Below are 22,267 nucleotides of genomic sequence, written 5' to 3'. Positions count from 1 at the left end.
CGGTCCTTCACCTCTGAAGGCAACAATGGCGGCAGCTACTTAGTGTTAATGTTACTCTTATTACTCTTTCTGGGTTGAAAAATCAAACTTTTAACATATTTTCAGGCGAGAAGTTAGCTGTGTAAACTCTAAATATCTGCTCGTTTATCAAGACATCGCATATTTGCAAAAGTGTGCCGACATTTTCGGAGACGTCTGTTACCCACCCGCTCGATAGCTAGCCGGTGGTCACTCAGTGGTCTCTCGACCCGGCGAGAGCAGCGGACTCCCGCTGTCTTTCGCTACTCAGGTTAAACATGATATATAAGTCATTAAAAAATGTAATTGTTTGGCTTTTTTTTTTGGTGTTTTATTTGTTCCAGAGTAAATCGGTTTGACTGAGATCAAAGTTACTAGATTAGATTAGATTAAATAAAACTTTATTAAGCTGATTAAACAGAAGTGTGAGACAGTCGAGAATTTATGCTAGTGTCCTGTTATATTTTAGATAGCAAGGAGCAGACGGCCGAGTTTATTAAACTCCACCGAGACAGTGGTGACACAAATCTGAAGGCTAGACCGTCCCATTTCACAGCCTCGCACTTCTGGCCTTCTCGGTCTTCGAAGGAACCGGCCCACGCAGACCGCGAAGGCCGGGTCCTCCCAAGGATGCGGCCTACGTTTTGGGGGAGAGCTAATGTGTTCAGCTTGTCAAATTTACTTAAATCTTCGATCACCAGCAGTGTGACTGTGAAGTGCTGTACTGTATGTTTATAAGTTTGCTCCCCAACAAACACACCAATGTCGACGAAACGTCGTCACCTCCAGGTGATTTTGGTTTCATTCTATAATACTGGACTTATTTTTCCACGAAGGTTTGAACTTTGAGAGTTTTTAAACAGGAGAGAAAAGTTTAATAATTGTAAAAAATAAAGCTGGCTACTTCATAGATTTCACCGATCGCTGGTTATATTTAGAACGTAACTCCCGTGATAAACGAGGGACCAGTGTAGTTCAGGGAGGACTCTGTCCCAGAAGTCATGTCTGAAAAAAGTAGTTCTCAATTATAAGTTAGATTTAACAAGTATGTAAGATTGAGTTTAGAGGTTCATTCAGTAATTAAATTTATTACAGATGATGAGGGTAAAATATATTTTATAACCAAGCAGGTAACAAAGAACACATGTAAATAATGTCATTATTGTAGGAGAACGTTCTGGAAAAGGTCAAATGACCTTTGGATTAAGAAGATTTAAAGACGGCGTTTAAACTGACCTCACAGCTACAACAATCACAAACACGTGTCCACGTCTGCCTGCAGCCGCTCTGCTCGTCAGGCCTGAAACCGTCTCATTGGCTGCTCTTCTTTTGCTTCACTCTTTATTTGCTCTGATTGGTTCTCCACACACACATTCATCACTGTCGTGTACAGTTTACTATGTATGCCATTAAAAATGGACTGGAATCATTACTTCAGAACAAACGTGAGACAGTTTATAAATGCGATTTCTTTGTTGTTAGCTTTGTGTTTACTCTTTAACACAGTCGGTGTGTGGGCATGCAGTTCTGACAGCTACACTCATGTATAGAGGATCAGGTTACTTCATGATTTCCCATATGGAAAAGATTTATATAAACCTTATAAAGTTTGTATCTGTCTTGTGTGAAACTTGTATGAAAAGCATACAAGAGTGAAAACAGATATAAGACCCCTTGAAAAATTATATAAAAGAAACTTGTATGTTTTGGATACTTACTAAAACAATATATGAAAGTAATGAGAAAGTGGCCACTTTCATGAGTAAATCATATAAGCTTTTACTATTTCTTTTCCATATGGGTTAGCTATAGTTTACAGCTGCTTGGCGCTTTCTTCTAAGTGAATTAGTTGACTTACTATAAGATAGCATAAAGTACGGTAAGATAAGCTCGGTTTTAGCTGGTTACTCGTGCTAGCTAGTACTTAAAAGTTAACCATTATATGTTAGCTCTGCTATGTGCTAACATTTAACAATTAGCTAAAGGTTAACCGTTACATGTTAGCACCTTGCTACGTGCTAGCTGCTCTGGATTTGGTTTTACTGTTAGCAGTCAGGAGCAAACAGAAGCCTGTGAAATGGTGACTCTGGGTGAACTGTGAATGTGCTGACAGCAGCGGTTTCTTCTTCTGCTCCTCCGTGCCCAGCGGTTGTGTCCGGCGGCAGGTTGTGGTTTGCTCTCTTTGTCCACAAAGGTCTTGTGAGTCAAAGTTAAAGTGACTCCATCAGCAGTTTCACTACCTCAAACTGTTCCAGGAACGAACCTAAAATACCTCCGAAGTCCAGTCAGTCCGCAGTGAAGCAATACCTGGAACAGACGTCGCAGATGTGAGTCATGTGGTCGATCAGCTCGTGAAATGGCGGCCCGTGTTGTTACAGTAACGGACTCGTGTCTCAGTACACCTGCTGACTTTACAGCCTTTGATTCATGTGATTGATCCCTTACCTTCTGTTGTTTATGGGTTTATTAAAGTGCCATTTTTTACTGTTTCACTTACACTGAGCTGACGGTCAGACTCAGCACAGGCCCCAAACTGAGCGTGGGTTTGATGCCGCTGCCTGCTGGTGGCAGAGGTTTGACTGGCTGGTGTTCAGCTGAGTGTTGGAGGGATGTGGGCTGAGGTAGGATCAGGTGTTGTAGTGAGTCCGGTCCCTATATGGGAGCTCTGTGATCCGGATTAGGACCGTTGCTGTGTGAAGATGGTCCTGATCCAGCAGCGAGTCGGTGAGTGTGACGGCAGAAACTGACAGCGAGCTTTAAGAAGCAATGAGACGGGCGCGCACCGCCTGTTGTTTCCCAGAGCGGCGGGAAGCTAAAATACCTGCAGTCGTGAATTATTGGAGGGAAAGTTTTAGTAACGCTGCTGTGAGAAGGTATTCATCAGAGGGATTTAATAACCGTCTTCTTCCTCCTCTTCGTCTTTTGTAAAGACTCATCCTCCACCTGGGAAGATGAATAATTCAGACACCCGCACCCCGAGAGGCTGCTGGGCTGTAAACCCTCAAACGTCCTCAGTGCTGTCTCCATCCATAATTCACACTGAAAGTCTGACTTTCTCTTAAGGTAACCTACATTTTACTGGTGGGGGGCTCCATGTGCCCCCCCCCCCCCCCCTTCCCCAGCAGCCACAGGCTGATGATTAATTAAACACTTACACAGAAACATGAAGTTTGACAGGCTTCAAAATGCATGTAGAACAAGATCGTGTGTGTGTGTGTGTGTGTGTGTGTGTGTGTGTGTGTGTGTGTGTGCACTCGTGCTTGAACTGTAGCAGAAACAGCAGTGAGGCAGAGCGCCGTTCACACCTCTGACCTCCTTGTCCTCCTTCGGTTGGTGTGGGCTGTTATCAGTGCTGCGCAGCCGCCGCCTCCTCTCTGCTGCGTCTGTAATCAGACGGCACGGCGAGGCGGAGCTGCTGATAGGAGTAACGTTAGCTGTCAGGTCGAGGCCGGCATCACCTTGGCACCTCCTCGCTAACCGTCAGTGAAGCTGCTGAACTGATGGAGCGAGGCCCGGTGTTTGTGAGTAACCGAGGCTGTGACGGCGTCACGGCTCTCGCACACTGAAGTCATAAACACCTGCTCATGTATGGATCAATCATCAGCACATCTGTCCGTGGCTCTGATTATTTCCTTTAACCTGAGGAGCGATCAGAGTTCCTTCCTTCAACTGTAAACATCATTCAGCTGCAGAGAAATGACCGACCGATCGATGAATCAACCGATGTCTCTGACTGACTGATCGATCGATCGATCGAGAAAAGTGAAGGCTGTGAGCCTGGCACTGACACAAAGGTCTTTTAAGTTGTTACATTAAATTCACATGATTTACACAAACTGAATGTTTGATGTTATTTTTCTCATTTCTGTCTCTGCGACAGACAGGAAGTGACGTCAGCGTGCTGCACTTATTCCACGTGCACTGCATGTTCTATATGTTTGACATGTGACACTCGCTCAAAGATGAGCGTGTGTCTGTGTGTGCGCGTGTGTGTGTGTGTGTCTGTGTGTCTGTGTGTGTCTGTGTGTGTGCGTGTGTGTGTGTGTGTCTGTGTGTGTGTGCGTGTGTGTGTGTGTGTCTGTGTGTGTGCGTGTGTGTGTGTGTGTCTGTGTGTGTCTGTGTGTCTGTGTGTGTCTGTGTGTGTGCGTGTGTGTGTGTGTGTCTGTGTGTGTGCGTGTGTGTGTGTGTGTCTGTGTGTGTGTGTGTGTCTGTGTGTGCGCGTGTGTCTGTGTGTGTGTGTGTGTCTGTGTGTGTGCGTGTGTGTGTGTGTGTGTGTGTGTGTGTGCGCGTGTGTCTGTGTGTGTGTGTGTGTCTGTGTGTGTGCGTGTGTGTGTGTGTGTCTGTGTGTCTGTGTGTGTGCGTGTGTGTGTGTGTGTCTGTGCGTGTGTGTGTGCGCGTGTGTGTGTGTGTGTCTGTGTGTCTGTGTGTGTCTGTGTGTGTGTGTGTGCGTGTGTGTGTGTGTGTCTGAGTGTGTGCGTGTGTGTGTCTGTGTGTGTGTGTGCGTGTGTGTGTGTTACTGTGTGTCTGTGTGTGTGTGCGTGTGTGTGTGTGTGTGCGTGTGTGTGTGTGTGTGTGCGTGTGTGTGCGTGTGTGTGTGTGTGTGCGCGCGCGTGTGTGCGCGTGTGTGTGTGCGTGTGTGTGTGTTATCTGCTGCTGTCTCTGGGTGGAGGTCGACGGCCAACGCGCCGCTGTAACCGACCTGAACACTCAAGGTGCCAAAACTTGATTAACAGTTTCAGAACCGACGCTTCAAAGAGGAACTGCTGCTGTCACACCTTCACACTGATAACAGACACAAACAGACACAGACATGTTTTCATATCCTTGTGGGGACATCTATTTGATATAATATTTTCCCAAACCATCCAAATGAAGTCCCACATGTATTTTGATGGTTTGAGGAGTAAGTGGAGTTGCTGCTGGGCTTTGCTGACCACGATGCTGTGTCCTTTGACCAGGCGGGATCTTCTGAAATGTGCACACCCAGGAACTTGGTGATGCTTACCCTCTCCACAGCAGCACCATTGATGGTTAGTGGGGTGTGCGTGTGTGTGTGCACGCTGACTCCTGCTGATAAATAAGAATGAATTTAATTCACCCCCCCCCTCCAACAGCAGCAGATGAAGTCATTAAAAATGCTCCAGCAGCACCAACACGGTCCATAGGTGCAGCTCGGGTGGAGGTTTGCTTCGTCAGCAGAAACGCGTGAACCTACGGTGGGATTTTCACTGTTTGAAGCAGCCTCTACTGGGCGTTAGAGGAACTGCAGGGTTGGTGCTTCAGGTGATGATTGGTGCGTTCAGAGGAAGTCCGTGTGCAATGGACCGATCATGTAATCCACACAGGCGCCATCACAGCGTGTGAAACCAGTGTCATGTCACACGGCCTGCTGTCCACATACTTTTGCCTCGGCCATCTTTTGAATATATACGTGTTACACAAGCAAAAGTGTGCGTTCAGGCTTTGTGGTCGAATCTATACAGATGTTGTTAGCAGTGGACCATGTGTCCAGATACTTTTGGTGACTGGGTCACACAGAAACACTCACTCAAATATCAAAACTATGTGGACAGATCTTAAGGCCATATCCATTTAAACATTATATATGTGAGTCCTGAGCTGTCCACAAACTTTAGGCTCTGCAGTGTAATTATTAGCTGAAACTATTGCTGTGAGGCTTTGTCCATTTAAACCATATGTGAGTGTAACATCAGGTGTCCACTTACTTCTGCCCATTATTCACCTATGTGCTCTCCCTATGATGATTCACTTCAGCTCTTAGCCGCTAGGCAGCGACCTCATTTCCTCAGCGACGTGTGGCTCCCCCCTCCCCCGTTACTCAGGTGATCTGCTCTGAGCGAGCAAGTGAGAGAGTGAGAGAGAGTGAGAGAGGAGGCAGAGCTGCTTTCATTACCTCACAGCGAACGGCAGGAACCGGACGCAGCACCTGCATGGGGACGCCCTCTGTGACCTCATCGATGGCTGGATGTTATGAGAGCGGCGGAGCGTGTCAGAATGATCAAGCCTGCAGGGATGAAGCAAACATCTGGAGGTCCCATTTCAGCCCGAGAGCTGCTGTGGAGGCACTGTGGAGCCCCGCCCACTCATCACAACAGATGATTGACAGCAGATATATGTCTGTGAAGGTTCTCAGTCATCCGGGTCATTGTAGTCAAAGGAGCTACAACTTAAAGAAGTCCAGACGCTTCTCTTTGCAAGCTCCTTTGACGACAGCAGATATAGAGCTGTGATTGGCTGCCAGAGATGACAGTCAGGTGGAGATTTCCATGAAGCTGTGACACTGCTGCAGGAAGTGATCAGTGGTCAATCAGTCTGATCATGTGATCAACAGCTGATCTGAGACACGTAAACAGGAAGTAGAACCTGCCAGGTGAGCACTCCGTGCAGGCAGTTTGACTCCGTCGTGTTTCTGTTGACATTTCTTCTTCTCTGTTTTTTTTGTTTTGCTGTGTGTGTGTGCCTGTGTGTTGGGTTGGCAGACTGATGTCATCATGAATGATGTAAGTGTGATGTTCTGACATCGTCGTGTTTCGTGTGTGAGTCGACGGACGGACACTTGAGCCAGTGTTCGATCTGTCCTTCCCCCAGTCTGACAGAAATGTTGGAGCAGGAGGAAGATGAAACCCGGGGAGGAGGAAGAAGGCGGGGCTAATGTGTCTTTGTATGAGGAGGAGCGGCGCTCTGTGATGTGTCGTCTGTTTTGTCCCTGAATGGACTCAAAGACCCTCTGAAACCTGGGGGGTGGACGCGCTGTCTGAGTTGCCCCGGTGACATCTGCCACTCTGCCTCCGTCATGTGACCTGGCAGGCAAACAGCAGCGTGAATGGCCTTTGTTTGGGAGGTCAGTGCCTGCTGCCCACCGACCAATCAGGGCACGGGACCCTCAGCCTGCTGCGGCATTCTCTGCTTTAAGGTGGAATCATGGTGGGGAGGATTTAAGGTGGAATGTTATCTTTGAAGTTTAAGGTGGAATTCTAAGCATAAAGTGTTTATTTCCTTGCTCTGTGACGGTGTCCACAGGAAGTGGAGGAAGTGTGTGTGTTTACCATTAGTGCTCAAAGAAAACGAACGCTTTGGTTTTTAAAGTTTAACATGAGTGATAAAAGGCACTGGTGCTTATCTGCAGGTAACCAGACCATCAGCCACATATGTGGGCGGAGCTTTAGCCTGTCACATATGTGTTTCAGAGCTGAGAACAGGTAGACTCTGGCCCTGCCCATTCTGCATCACTGATGATTATAAGCTATTATTGAGGAGGTATAAAACACACACGCATGCACGCACGCACGCACGCACGCACGCATGTTTAACACTGCAGATGAAAGTTTAGAATGGAAATCAGGTAAAAACTAAAAGTATATGGACACACTGGGCCTAATATAGAGTGTGACTGTCCAGATACTTTTGGCTCTCCTGTGTTTAGATATGTATTCATGGATATGGATGTGATGGCTCCTCATCCATACAAGTGTTATTCGTGTCCAGGTGTGCACATACCTGGCTGGTACTGCTGATGTACTGAATGAGGGTCTAAAGATAGACGTGAGCATATCCTGTGGACTGTCCACAGACTGATAGCAGGCCGGGCTGTGATTGGGGGATTCCTTCACACGCTGGTGTTTATATTCTGACCCTGCAGTCACGGTTTGTTGCCCCGCCCCTCCCCCTCAGACACTAACAGCTGAGCCAGCTTACACAGGCTTTGTTTGAATCCACCCCCCCACCGGGGTCCCCCAGTTAAGAGTCCTGGGGACACCCCTGTCCTATTGATTAGATGATCCTGGTTAGTGATCGATTGATTGTGTGCACCCAATCTCTCTCTCTCTCACACACACACACACACACACACACACACACACACACACACACACACACACACACACACACACACTCTCTGCTATTGTGTTTTCTGCCTTTGGAGTGAAAGAATGTGTGGGCGGGGCCTGTGTGTGATGTCTAACGTGTTCTGGGACCACACAGCGAGCCTGTTTGATCACAGAGGGTTAACACCCCCCCCCCCCCCCGTCCTTGGTATTCAGCCCGGGTCAGCAGATTTCTCCGTCGTGCTTTTTCATCTGCACCTGTCGTGCAGTTGTCCGGGACGCTGCAGACAAAGATCATATTATGAACGGGCTAATCTGCGTGTAGCTGGAGGAGGATCTGCGCTCTGTGGGAACCCGCCGCCGCCTGCCGCAGGAAACGCCATCAGAGCCAGATTAACCCATTCCCATGATGTCAGCGTAGTGTGGCCGCTCACATCAGAGCGCAGAACAACTGCAGACCAATCACGAACACCCAATTCTCACTTCCTGTTTAACACTTGTTAAAGAACATACGCCGTGTTTACAAACACACTAAGGTCAGAGGTCACCCCCCTCTTCTTTTGTGTTTCAGTGCTAAACTATGAGAACGTTGCGGAAACTACCTCAGACACCGATGACGAGGACAGTTTCGGAGGAGGTGGCGCAGGAGTGGACGAGGAGGAGGGCAGTCCGGCAGGCGTGCCCGCTCTGGAGGCGTCGCCCCGGGTCGGCCACGCCCTGCTCTCCCACCGTGACCAGGAGAGCGCCGAGAGCGGAGATGGGTTCCAGGACCCCCATGCCTGGAGACGCATCGGTGAGTCACGTGGTCACCTGTGAGTTGGTGAGGTCAGAGGTCAGCGTGCGGTGTTTTGGGCCATGTTTAAGTGTTTTGTAGTTTTTCTGTTTGATTTTAAATCTGGTCTCATGTTCGGTTTCTGCTTCTCATTTTCTCACTGTTTTTGTCATGAATATTTTTATAGTTGTTTGTAGTTGCTGTTATTAGTGTCGGGGGGGTTGAATAGCTAAATGATACCCATGACTCGGGAGGATACAGGAGGAAGGGACCAGCCTCCATCAGAGGAAGAGCAGGGTAAATGATGTGCTCCTGTGTTGTGTTTGGACAGACGGGGGGACGGACGAGTACGAAGCCGTGGGCCCGGAGGCGTCTCCTCACGCTGTGGAAAACAGTGCAGGTGAGATCACACACAATCAATCGTCACCCATCAGCGTCATCGCCGTCAGAAGAGGTTTTATTTATATTTGTCTCATTTTATTTTTAGCTCTGTCTCCATACTTTGCTCCTTTGTTTTTTATAAATTTTTTACTTAACTTTACTGTACGGCTCTTTGGGATAATATTTTTTGTCTTTCTTCATCTTTATTTATTTGAGTAATTAAAGCTAATTAATGATAATGACTAATGATAATTAGCGATCGTAATTAAAAGCGTAATGTAAAATGTCCTGCTGAATTTTTGTCTTTCACATAATTTCCCGAGTAATTAATACAAACTGTGGGATTGCTTATTGGTGTGGGCGTGGCCTACAGCAGGCTGACTTCAGTTGGTTCCTTCGCTGTTGTCGTAACTTTAGAGGAAGTAAACGACATCCCTGGTCATAATGGTCAATGGGCAGTCAGAGGACCCAGCAATGTTAGTTTAGGAGTCCCTCAGGGCTCAATGCCGGGTCCTCTGAGGTTGCAGTGTGATGATTGGTCCTCTGACCGGACGAGCTTTGTCCCTGCATCCAGGGAAGCGACTAGAGGGCATCCCTGAGTTGGACGAGTACTTCCTGAAGCGTAAACTGGAGGACGGCGACAGTCACTCTGCGTGCATCGCTGAGTACCTGCAGCGCAGCGACACTGCCGTCATTTATCCAGAAGCCCCAGACGAGGTGGCGCGCCTGGGCACGCCTGAGGCCACGCCTGAGGCCACGGGGCAGGATGAGAGCGAGCACGGTGAGAGACCGAGAAGACAAACTGAGCATTACAAATCGATTAATCATTTTTAAAGAGATTATTAGTCAAAAAGCTGGCAGCTCAAACATGTGACTCTGAAGCTTTGTAGAGAGAAGTCAACAAGCTGGCTTGTTAACGAGATTATAGAAGATTCAGATTTCACTGGTGCCACTCCAACCGCAACCTTTAGTATGATGTGTGTTTCTGTGACCTTCAATCCCAGACTCATCATTTTGACTGTAAAATCATCTCGAAGTTCAAAACAGTTGGGAGCTTCGGTCATGTGACTTTTCTGTCTAAATAAAGGGTTAAGGACATTGTCTCTTTCCTGACTTCTGACCTACAGACCTTGGACCCGACACGCAGGATGACTTCGCCCAGCTGCTCACGTGTCCGTACTGCGACCGCGGCTACAAGCGCCTGACGTCTCTGAAGGAACACATCAAGTACCGTCACGAGAAGAACGAGGAGAGCTTCCCCTGCCCGCTGTGCGCTGAAACTTTCGGCCACCGTGCTCAACTGGACCGTCACATGACCACACACAAGCCTGCCAGAGACCAGGTAACGCACACCTATTACATCCATTTAAACCTTTATTTAAAAGTCTGTCACAGGAGTTCCAGTATGAAATCCATAAAGACACAGTCTTCAAACGTTAGGACTGACTCCACGCTGGCTTCACTAACAGACAGAAAACTGCAGTGATCAGAGAAGAAGCTGCCGTCAGGTGCTGACACTGCACTGCATCAGCTGTGGATGCTGAGCAGCGGAGGAGGGAGGCTCGGGGAACTCCATCAGTACATGCGATGACTCAGATTAGTAATTAATCAGCGGCTGTGGTCCCTGCAGGGTAAAAACAGATAAAAATACACCAAGGCTGGAAATTTAAGCTGCGTCAAAAGGAGCAGAGGACCGCAGACGGAGCCCTGAGGAACGCCGCCTCATTCTGTTTGTTTAGAAGGGTGAGAGATCCACGTGGCTTCCTGCTGTCTAACACATGAATGAAGTTCCTCCCAGTTCTTCCAGTCTGCCCAGTCGCTCCATTATTAACCACCTCCGTTCTGGGTGTTTTTCTCAGCAGCTGTAATGTGTCGTGCGTGGGAGGTGTGAGTGCGTTGACTTCCTCCGGCCATCAGACTCCACATCAGCTGCTGCTGCTGGAACCGATTAGATTCACGGCCTTCCTCTGATGCTCGGGCAGCCTCGGTGGCAGGCAGGGTGTCACACAGTAATCTAATCATAAGCTGGTGTTAAATGTTTCCTGCACACGCCTGTTTGCTGGCCCTCATGATCAAAAACTCACATTAGAGTCGGTAACTAAGCACTGAGTCATTCAATTTTCCAATTATGCTGTGATCGTAATGAGATTTCCTGAGTTTAGACCTCGGGTCTCCTCACAGAAGCACAAATAGCTTTCATACCTGACCCCCCCTCCACCAGCCTTAACCAGCACCAGATGGTCTTCTCCCTGCTGGATTGAAGACTCATAATCCTCTAAGTGGCCGTTTATTTGTGTACTTCCTGAGTTAAACTGTTAAAGAGAGAACAGGCATGTGTGCGTCGGTGAGGAGGAAGCAGATCTGTCTGTTCAGTCTTCACGGTTTGCCCCCGACAGCAGCGCCTCACTCAGTAATCATTGTTCACAGGCTTTCTACTGTGCTGCTGAGTGCTGCGGTAAAACATCTGTATGGCACGGCCTCACAGCTGTTCAGGCTGTGCTCGCACAGCCGGGACTGCTCCTGAGTATGCAGCACAAACACTCACAGCTGTTTGCTTCTTGCCGTGATGTGGCTGCTTCAAGCAGTGGCCACACTAATGCAGTTACATATATATATATACAGTTAATCTTCACTGCATGACAGTGTGATAAGGAACGCGTGACAGTGCTCAGTCAGCACAAACTGCCCAAGCCCACTTTTATCCAGTTTAACCAGTCCTCAGTTCCTGCATGGATGGGTGGACAGGTGGATGGGTGGGAGGGTGGATGGTGAACGGACAGATGGATGGGTGGGTGGATGCTGGGAGCAGCAGTGTTTGGTTAGGATGGACCTCGTGCAGGTTGTGTTTGATTTGAGTCCAAACTGGTAAGATTTGCAGACAAAGACGTGATCATTAACGACGGTGGTTAAGAAGTTTTGTTGGTGATTCAAAGCACGTAATTTCTTTCAGCGGTAATTTCAGTTTAAACAAAAACATTTGTGTTTGCGTGTGAGGGACTGGGACAAGCTGGTTCATGTTGGAATAACGAGGTCCTGGCAGAGGTTCCCTGCTGGATCCCAGGAGATCTGCTTTCCTGCATTTGTGGAGTCTCCTCTGGGGTTGAACTCATGGTGAATGAGTGCAGATCAGAGCAGAGAGTAGAGCGTTTACTTGAAGCTGTTTTCTCTGCTGTAGACGACAGAAACAAGTCTTCAGGTTTGTGTTTCCTTCACCGATCATCTGCATGTGAGACGAAAGGATTTGAGCTCCCACTCAGCAGAGGGGGGGAGGACGCTCCCCGACTGTTTGTGTTTGTTTATCTCTGTATTTGCATTTCAAATGTTTGGAATGCACCTCCACCAGAAAGTGTTACCTCTGCACAGCGCCACCCACGCCGTTTCTCAGAATGCCTATCAGATCTGCTTCACTAAATACTATTAAATTCCCCGTTAGCTCGTGCTCCCTCTCTGCAGCGACTCCCACTCCTCCTCCATCACTTCAAATCTGTTTTTCTCTCTGCAGCCACCACTGCTTGCTGAAGGAACTGGAAACCGCAAGTTCAAATGCAGCGAGTGTGGAAAAGCCTTCAAGTACAAGCACCACCTGAAGGAGCATCTTCGTATTCACAGCGGTGAGTGGAGTTCTGAGGGCCGGATCAGAGCTGAAACTTTCCGCAGACACGGGTCTGATCCGGTCCTCCTCGCGTTTACATCGACTCTGATAAAACGCTGATTGTGTTTCCACATCTGACTGTCTGGCTTCTGCTTTAGCCACAGTATTAATACATCTGACAGTCAACAGTTTCACTTCCCATCTTCATATCTGATCACGAAGCAGTTCAGCTCCAAAAAAGGAACATTTTCATCATGATGGTTTCTATTTTTATTGAAGATTCATCCACTGATTTTTCCATTGATTTGATTATTAAAACCAAAACCCAAAGCGTCAGTTACTGTATCATACATAGTAATGTGAAGTATACTCATAAAGCACCTCATTAAAATGAAGTTTTTAAAAAGAAAACCTTTCTAAAATAGAACATCTGGACCGCCTCCAAAATCTCGCTGCTGATCTGTTTGTTCATTTCAATTTTTGTTAGTCAGCAAACAAACAACTATTCAGACAGTTGCTGGTTATCGTTGAATTGTTTTAATCAGCGAATGAACCGATATTATGAGCTCTGAATAACAGTGGGGGACACGTTAGCTAAAAGATGTGCCAGAGGGTCAGTTCATAGTTAATCCTGGACGTCAGCAGCTGAGATGGTGCATGGATAACATACACTTTGCTGGTGTTGAAGGAGGAAAAGCACCACCTCCAATTCTGGATCAAAGGTGTAAAGATCACACTGGTGACTAACTGTGGACGAATGATGATGTTTTAAGTAAATACCTGACGTTAAACTATAGAGCACGTTTGTGGGCTGAGAAGTAATCCAGACGTTGGGCTGTGTTTCAGGTGAGAAGCCATATGAATGCTCCAACTGTAAGAAGCGCTTCTCCCACTCCGGCTCCTACAGTTCCCACATCAGCAGCAAAAAGTGCATTGGCCTGATTGCCCTCAATGGAAGAGTACGCAATGGAAATGGTGGCAAACTCGGCTCCTCTCCCAGCTCTACAACCTCATCACCTGGAAGCCCCGCCCTGGCCCAGCTTCGCCACAAACTTGAAAACGGGCGCCCGCTGGGGCAGCAAGACCAGCCACGTCAGCTGGACATAAAACCTGAGCCGATGGACTTCAACGACTACCGGCTATTGATGGCCTCACAGCATGCGTTTGGGGGACCCGGGGTCTACCTGAACGGGCGGGGGGGAAGCCCCTTGGGTTTTCACAACTCCTCCCAGAGTCCCCTTCAACATCTGGGAGGCATTGGGCTGGACCTCCAAATGCTGGGCTACGTGAGATCCCTTGGCAACAACCTGAGCGAGGTGCAGAAGGTGCTCCAGATTGTGGACAACACGGTGTACAGGCAAAAAATGGATGGAAGCCCTGAAGACAAGCTCAGGTCCTACATGAAGGAGTTAGGTGCCCAGATGGAGGAGACCAAGGCAACTCAGGGTGGCTTCCTGGTGACGGGCGACGGCAGTCCCACCAAGAGCATCATAGATTACACACTGGAGAAGGTCAATGAGGCCAAGAGTCTGATCGACGAGTCTAAGAGGCAAGAGGGTGTTAAGAAGGAGAAACCAAGCCATTCTGTGGATCTCAGCAGTGAGGAAAAGAAACATGAAAACCAGAACCAGTTCCTGCCATTCTCCTGCCAATACTGCAAGGAGACCTTCCCCGGGCCAATCCCCCTGCACCAACACGAGCGCTACCTGTGCAAAATGAACGAGGAAATAAAAGCCGTCCTGCAACCGGCAGACGGCTGTCCCGCTGGCCACCAGGGAGGGATGTCCTCCGAGGTCTCCAGCAACGACCGAGCCACCAGCCCCGTCAGCCACTTCAAGGATCACGTGTCGTTGCTCAAAGCTTATTTCGCCATGAACACTGAGCCCAACTCAGAGGAACTGCTCAAAATCTCAGTTGCTGTTGGCCTCCCTCAAGAGTTTGTCAAGGAGTGGTTTGCCCAGTGGAAGAGCCAAAACCACCACGGTAAAAGGTCACCACCTCCTGACTGCAGTGGACCAGAAGTCAACCACAGATTGAACCGGTCTCCAATGTCACTTCCAGCTGCAGATTTACACCGAAGCTTCACTAATGGCTTTTGCGAGTCCTCCCACCAGTTTACAACCAGCCGGCAAACAGCAGGGCAAAAACCACTAGAATCATTGGACCACTTGAGAAGCAACACTCCATCACCCCTTAACCTTTCCTCGACTTCCTCCAAACACTCTCAGAGTAGCTCTTACACTCCGAACAGCCTGAACTCGGAGGAAGCCCGCGGGGACACACCGCTGGATCTGTCGCTCCCCAAACACATGGCGCAGAAGCGCGCCTCCGCCGGAGAGAAGCGGCCCAGACCCAATGGTTTAATCAGAGAGCACAACGGGGAGGCTTTGGGGCGAGAGCAGGTGTCTGGGCCCTTTGATTTGGTCAACATTAAGAAGGAGGTGCTGGGATCTGATGGTGGAGGGAATGCTATTCACCAACTGGAGAAAAGCACCAGTCCCATCTTTGGGATTAATGCCTTTGCTGGCGGACCTGTCTACACCTCCCTTCCACCTCACGGAGCATTTCCCCCACACACCTTCATGACTCCTGCCCAAGCGACCATCCCAGGCCTCAGGCCCTACCCGGGTCTTGACCCCATGAGCTTCCTGCCTCACATGGCCTACACCTACGCCACTGGGGCAACCACATTCGCTGAAATGCAGCAGAGGAGAAAGTACCAGCGGAAACCAGGCTTCCAGGTAAAAATCATGTAAAGTAAGGACAATGCGTTTTGTTTTGTTTGTTCTTTCTTCTAAACAGAGCCAGCCAGGAGCCATGGAGGGTCAGTATTCCCAGGTTTTGGTAACCCCGACCTGCTCAGACTGGAGTGTGTTGCACTGAAAACCTCCAAACTGGCCGTGCATGGCTCATGGTTGGACAGATAACAGCAAAGACAACAGGTGGCTGTTAGTTTTCAGGGCTTTTCATCTCCATCACACAACATGGCGGCTGGCAGTCCAAACCCGCCGTCAGCTCCGTTAGCTTTGATCATGATGACGTGTTTGCTCCACAGCACAGAAGTTGGATAAAGGGATTGTTTGTTGGGCTTGGGGCTTACAGCTGTCTGTATAGTGATGTGTTAAAAGTATTGTTGACCCAGCCAGTGTTGAGCGTGGAGAATTTTAAAGGGTCTCCCTGCCACGGGACCTATGAGCTGAGCTTCAGCGTTTCCACTGTGGCGTCTACATTTAACTGGTCTCATTATGGGGCGGGATGTGTTTGCTCCGACTGAAAGTAGTCAGAGTTTTCCAGGTTTCATGTATGAGTATTTTTAAAAATGCAAAGTGTGGAAGTAATGCCAGAGAAAAAGAGGCTGGTTCCACAAAAGACTCGAACACCTCCAGATTCAGAATTCTTTGCCCTTTAAAGGAAAACTTCACTTCCTGTAAAGAAGGGAAGTTCATCTCCTGAAAACAAATCACAGATCAAATCTGGATTTAGGGAAATGCTGAGAGTTTTTCACTGTGCCATCATAAATACCGTTTGTCAGCAGCACCAAAGGTAAACAGCTCATAAGTCCCGCCCCTTGAAGCGCCGGTCACCGCTGACTCTTGGATGATTTGTATGAAAGCAGCTGCGTGGACTTTTTGGGAAAGTTCCTGAAATTGAAACTAAAAATGATGGTCAGCGCTTTGTTCCGGTCTCGTGGTAAACCTCTGACCTCAGCTCACCTGCTGTCAGCTGTTATCTGTAAACACACCCCTCTTTCTCAGAGTCTCCTGGGTGAGGGGGACTTACCGGGTTGGGCCTTTAAGCCCTGTCCAGACTTGGGATCATAGAGGCGGTGGGGGGGAGTCTCGTGGCGCGAGGCTGACAGGTGTGGGATTATCGGGGTACTGAAGCTCTGTCTCTGTCTCTGTCTCAGGGGGAGCTGCTGGACGGCACGGCGGACTATCTGTCAGGCCTGGACGACCTGACAGACAGCGATTCGCTGCTCTCCAGGAAGAAGATTAAGAAGACTGAAAGTGGTATGTACGCGTGTGACTTGTGCGACAAAACATTCCAGAAGACCAGTTCCCTCCTAAGACACAAATATGAGCACACAGGTATATATAACACTTGGACACTTCTTTTTACCCACCCAATGCCTCCTTATTTCCTCTGTCCTCACTCTTCTGTTTCCTCACGTAGCTCCCCACTCGTAGCTCTGCTTCTCTCTTTTGTTCTCTGCAGGCCGTGGCCTTTAACATGCGCCTTTCTTTTCAGCGGGGGGTAGGCAGCCTTTAATACAGAGAGCAGTACAAAAACATTCAGCGCCCCAAATATCAGCAGCACCTCATTCACACTGAGAGAGGAGGAGGAGTGCATGTTTGCATGACTGTGTGAAGATCAAAAGGAAATATTAATTACAGCCGAGAGATGGTCCATTTTTTTCCATTTTTAAACTGGAAACAAACAACTTATGATAACACCACAGCAGGAAAGGTGAAGCAGCAAACACTGTTCTTATTAAAGCGTCCCAGTTTACCGAGTCGCCCCGCAGGAAATGTGATGAATGTGGAGGCTTCAGTAAGACTGCAGCATTGTGGGGTTTAATGCTTTCATGAGATTTCTCTGCAGGACTCTTCTGATCCAAATCAAAATCCTAAACGACCCCCCAGCATGTCCTGAATAAAGTCAGTGTTTCACTAGTTTGGTGTCTCATCTTCACGCCTTTTGCTGCGTCACGGATAAAGGTAATCTGTGGCGTTAAGCAGAGCCACACCCTCAGACGACTCTGGCTGCACGGCGTCAGCTCAGTTTGTCATTTTCTCACTGCTCTGGAGATAAAATCAGTGCTTTTTAAATGAAGTTTGGTTCATGTCCTGCCTCACACATTAACCCACATCACTTCCACTTAATGACCCATTAACATGCAGCATATTTACAGCATTTCATGGAGCCTCCTTTCAGCTGCTCGTTATCAAAGGTAGTAACACATGGTAATGACTAGTTTTCTGTTCTTGAACACTCACATTCATCTTGATTTTACTTGTGTTTTTTGTTTTCTCGTCGTTCTCATGATTTTATTATTTAATATTAAATAGTAATTTTTCATTGACGGACGTCAGACTGATGCTTCCTGTCGTCAAATTCGGTGCTTGTCCTGGTGTTACAGTAAAGTGGGGTTTATGATTTGGGAGTTGGAGGCTCACGGAATGATAATCATGTGTTGTTTGCATTCCTCTGACATGTGATAGAACAAAAGCTGAACACGAGAACACGTCTTTGTTGTTCCCATTGATACAGGAAGTCAAACCTGCGTGTTTGTGCTAATATTGGAGTTTGGTTGATCTTACCTGTGTGCCGTCCTCACAGACTCAGACCTGCTCTACCTTCATGTCTTTCACTCAGTTGCATCACCCTCATGTTTCCCTCCCACCTCCAACACTCGAAGCAGGAATCTACCGTCTCAGTTATTTCTGCCGCAGTGTGTGTGTGTGTGTGTGCGTGTGTGTGTGTGTGTGTGTGTGCGTGTGTGTGTGTCAGAATGCCAGCTATGGTGGATGTTACAGGCGCTCCGGGTCTATTTGTGGCTATGATCTGCCTGTGTGTGTGTGTGTGTGTGTGTGTGTCGGGGTAAAGCCATGTTTTTGGTGCATGTGTGCGTGGGACGTGTGATTGGGCAGCATTCAGCCTGCCAGTTGGCAGCAGCTGAAGCATCCTGTTCAGACATAAGAAATTTCCGCCTGTACAGTCGTAGTAAACCAGCTCTGTGTGTGTGTGTGTGTGTGTGTGTGTGTGTGTGTGTTGGGAGCTGTTACAGCTGTTAGGGTTCCTGCCCCTCCTTAAATTTAAATCCGGAGCTGTGATGTCATCGCAGCTGACCGCAGGCCGCTGAAGGTTCGCGTTACCTCGTGGTGTCTCAAGCATGCCTCATTGTTGTTATGGCAACAGACAGACACCGAGGGTGTGATGAAATGTTAACAGGATGAGTTGAAGATTTTAGTTCAAACCTGTCATGTTTTTGTTGTTTTTGTTTTTTACCGTCAGCCAATCACCGCACAGGTTTCAAAGATCTGTAGTTCAGTCTTCTGATTGGTGATTGTTTCAGCTGTGTCTTTGAGTTAAGAGATTTTTTTCTGGTCCAGCTGTAGATTTATGTCTCTTTATGAAAAAACACGTGAGAGTTTTCCATGTAGATCAGAGCTGAAGTGATAAACCGTGGAAATAATCAGCAGACAGGTTGATAAATGGACAACATCACTTCCATTTTTCATTTTTTAAATTCATTTTTAACACGCCCACATTTCATTCAGCCTAGTCTGGATTAGTTACTGCACTTCATGCCCAGTTACAGCAGTTGTGCTGTGGACCAGATGTGGCCCAAAGATAATTAATATCTGGTTCCATAAAGGAGGAGCTGCGCCTGAGTTTAGGCCAGACTTCAAAATAAAGTCTAAAATCTTCTTACCTGATTAATTAATAAACACCATCCACAGAGTCCAGACAGTTTCCAGGTCTTCATGCAGTTGGAAAACCTTGGAAACACAAATGTTTCCTGGTTCTTTGTAGTGTTTGTACGTCCTCGGTGTCTGTAGCTGTTCAGAGTTTCTTGTTCCTTCGTTGGGTTTGCAGCTGTCTGTCATGTGCAGATTCACTCTGCTGTGTGTCTCCGTGTCCAGCTGTGTCCGTCCTGACCGTGTCCCACCCTCCATTGTGTTTCTGCAGGTAAACGTCCGCATCAGTGTCAGATCTGTAAGAAGGCCTTCAAACACAAGCACCACCTGATCGAGCACTCACGCCTGCACTCTGGAGAGAAGCCCTACCAGTGCGACAAGTGCGGCAAGCGCTTTTCGCATTCGGGTTCGTACTCGCAGCACATGAACCACCGCTACTCATACTGCAAGAGGGAGGCCGAGGAGCGTGAGGCGGCCGAGAGGGAGGCCAGGGACAAGGGAGGCGGAGGAGGCGTTGCAGTTGCAGGGCTGGAGCCCACCGAGCTGCTGATGAGGGGCTACCTCCAGGGGCTGGGGCCCCTTGGATACTCGGACCCAGAGGACCAGCAGGAGGATGGCGGCAGTGCGATGCTGAGGGTCAGCGGTGAGGGAGGAGTAGGACGGGAGGAGAGGGAAATGGACGGCAAGATGTCTGAGGAGGTGACAGAGCGGCAGGAGGGAAGTTTCAGAAAAGGAGAGGAGGAGCAGGAGTGCGACAGCAGGAGCCAGATGGACTTGATGGGGGACGTTGAGGGTAAAGGCTCGCCGCTGCCGATGGACGAGAGTTCACGAGAAGGGAAAACAGACGGCAGGTCAGACCAGGAGGACTGATGAGGAGCAACAAAAGCTTTGGGACGCTGGCTCGATGCAGCTGCTGCTTTATGAGGGGCTGAAAGGAAGATGAGGGCCGGAGGGGACGGCGGTCATCTTCTCACACCAAATTAGTGTTTACTTTAGACTTCCTGCTGAGACTGATGGGTCACAAATGTGTTTATGGTCTGATTCAGCTTCGTTCGCGTTCAGCCGACCGAAAACATAAATGATTTTAAAAAGGCTGTAATGTGCAGTTAACTTAGTATTATTAACAAAACTCGTGGCCTCTGATTTATCAGGTTCAGTCTGATTATTTTCTCCTTCAAAGTGTTTGTTGACACCTTTTCTTAATGGAGTCCTGTTTCTTTAACATTTTAAAGTTTAAGTTCTGCCGGTAGCTAAAGTGCTGGGATAGTTTCACAGCCAGAAAGGCCGAACTTTGAACCTCGGCAGTTCAGTCTGAAGCTCTCAAACCCTGAAGCTTAAGGTTTCTGCTGAGCTGATGTTAGATTTGATTGATAGATTTTTAGATCTTGGGGCAAAACCCCAAGACCCCAAGGCACTAGTTTTCAACCTTTAAGTAAAAACACTGAAAATAGAGCCCAAAAAGCTTCTACTTAAATCGGACAAGCAAGCCTGTACAGTACAGAAGTATTTTTTTTTATTATTGTGTTTGTGAATCCAAGAGAAGACAGGTTTACCTTGAGACCTACTGAGAAACCAGTTTTGTTGTAGCAGAACACCATTTACTAAAGACACTAACAGCAACCGTAGCAACTCTGAATGACGTGTTAGGGTGAGCGATGGTCTCGGTCTAATTAGGGACTCTGTGGAATGAAGAGCAGGTTCAAGTTGTAGTTCTCTGAACACCAGGTGTGGTCTTTGAGGCGTACCGTCATATACGCGTGGTCGTTAATGATCCCTGCTCGATTTTGCTAGGTTAGCTTGTTTTCATCACCATGATACCTAAACACACATTCAGACCTGTGGGAGGTTTTATGTGAATGAAATAATGATGCTAGCAACATTATTTTGTATGATTTTAAGCATTTGAGGGTAAATCTTTGGAATCAATTCAATTTTATTTATATAGCGCCAAATCACAACAAAAGTCGCCTCAAGGCGCTTCATAGATACAGAGAAAAACCCAACAATCATATGACCCCCTATGAGCAAGCACTTTGGCGACAGTGGGAAGGAAAAACTCCCTTTTAACAGGAAGAAACCCGCAGAACCAGGCTCAAGGAGGGGCAGGGCCATCTGCTGTGATTGGTTGGGGTGAGAGAAGGAAGACAGGATAAAAGATATGCTGTGGAAGAGAGACAGAGGTTAATAACAGATATGATTCAATGCAGAGAGGTCTGTTAACACATAGTGACTGGAAAGGAAAAACTCAATGCATCATGGGAATCCCCCGGCAGCCTACACCTATTGCAGCATAACTAAGGGAGGATTCAGGGTCACCTGGTCCAGCCCTAACTATATGCTTTAGCAAAAAGGAAAGTTTGAAGCCTAATCTTGAAAGTAGAGATAGTGTCTGTCTCCTGAATCCAAACTGGAAGCTGGTTCCACAGAAGAGGGGCCTGAAAACTGAAGGCTCTGCCTCCCATTCTACTTTTAAATACTCTAGGAACAACAAGTAGGCCTGCAGAGCGAGAGCGAAGTGCTCTAATAGGGTGATATGGTACTACAAGGTCATTAAGATAAGATGGGGCCTGATTATTTAAGACCTTGTATGTGAGGAGCAGGATTTTGAATTCTGGATTTAACAGGAAGCCAATGAAGGGAAGCCAAAAGAGGAGAAATCTGCTCTCTCTTTCTAGTCCCTGTCAGGACTCTTGCTGCAGCATTTTGGATTAGCTGAAGGCTTTTCAGGGAGTTTTTAGGACTTCCTGATAATAATGAATTACAGTCGTCCAGCCTGGAAGTAATAAATGCATGAACTAGTTTTTCAGCGTCACTCTGAGACAGGATATTTCTAACTTTAGAGATGTTGCACAAATGGAAGAAAGCAGTCTTACATATTTGTTTAATATGTGCATTGAAGGACATGTCCTGGTCAAAAATGACTCCAAGGTTCCTCACAGTGTTACTGGAGGCCAAGGTAATGCCATCCAGAGTAAGAATCTGGTTAGATACCATATTTCTAAGATTTTCAGGGCCGAGTACAATAACCTCAGTTTGATCTGAATTAAGAAGCAGAAAGTTAGCGGCCATCCAGGTCTTTATGTCTTTAAGACATTCCTGCAGTTTAACTCTTTGGTGTGTGTTATCTGGCTTCATGGACAGATAGAGCTGGGTGTCATCTGCATAGCAGTGTAAATGTATGCTATGTCTTCTAATGATGCTGCCTAAGGGAAGCATGTATAATGTAAACAGAATTGGT

At 47.7% G+C, this 22,267-nt stretch overlaps 1 protein-coding gene across 4 annotated transcripts in view; it reads left to right on the top strand.

Moving 5' to 3' along the window:
- Nucleotides 1-21,001, top strand: part of LOC113007383 (zinc finger E-box-binding homeobox 2-like) — a 37,855-nt gene extending 16,854 nt beyond the window's left edge. For 3 of the 4 annotated variants that reach the window (XM_026143880.1, XM_026143879.1, XM_026143878.1), the window contains 8 exons: nucleotides 8,434-8,655; nucleotides 8,966-9,034; nucleotides 9,590-9,796; nucleotides 10,143-10,357; nucleotides 12,518-12,626; nucleotides 13,454-15,348; nucleotides 16,515-16,695; nucleotides 19,301-21,001. In XM_026143880.1, the coding sequence (XP_025999665.1) occupies nucleotides 8,434-8,655; nucleotides 8,966-9,034; nucleotides 9,590-9,796; nucleotides 10,143-10,357; nucleotides 12,518-12,626; nucleotides 13,454-15,348; nucleotides 16,515-16,695; nucleotides 19,301-19,899 (3,497 nt within the window). In that variant the 3' untranslated portion in view covers nucleotides 19,900-21,001. The remainder of the gene's footprint in view (nucleotides 1-8,433; nucleotides 8,656-8,965; nucleotides 9,035-9,589; nucleotides 9,797-10,142; nucleotides 10,358-12,517; nucleotides 12,627-13,453; nucleotides 15,349-16,514; nucleotides 16,696-19,300) is intronic. The other variant, XM_026143881.1, reaches the window with a different exon arrangement.
- Nucleotides 21,002-22,267: the final 1,266 nt, after the last annotated feature.

Source organism: Astatotilapia calliptera, chromosome 16 (assembly GCF_900246225.1).
Source record: "Astatotilapia calliptera chromosome 16, fAstCal1.2, whole genome shotgun sequence".
NCBI lineage: Eukaryota > Metazoa > Chordata > Actinopteri > Cichliformes > Cichlidae > Astatotilapia > Astatotilapia calliptera.
This window is presented reverse-complemented; position numbering and strand designations above follow the sequence as displayed.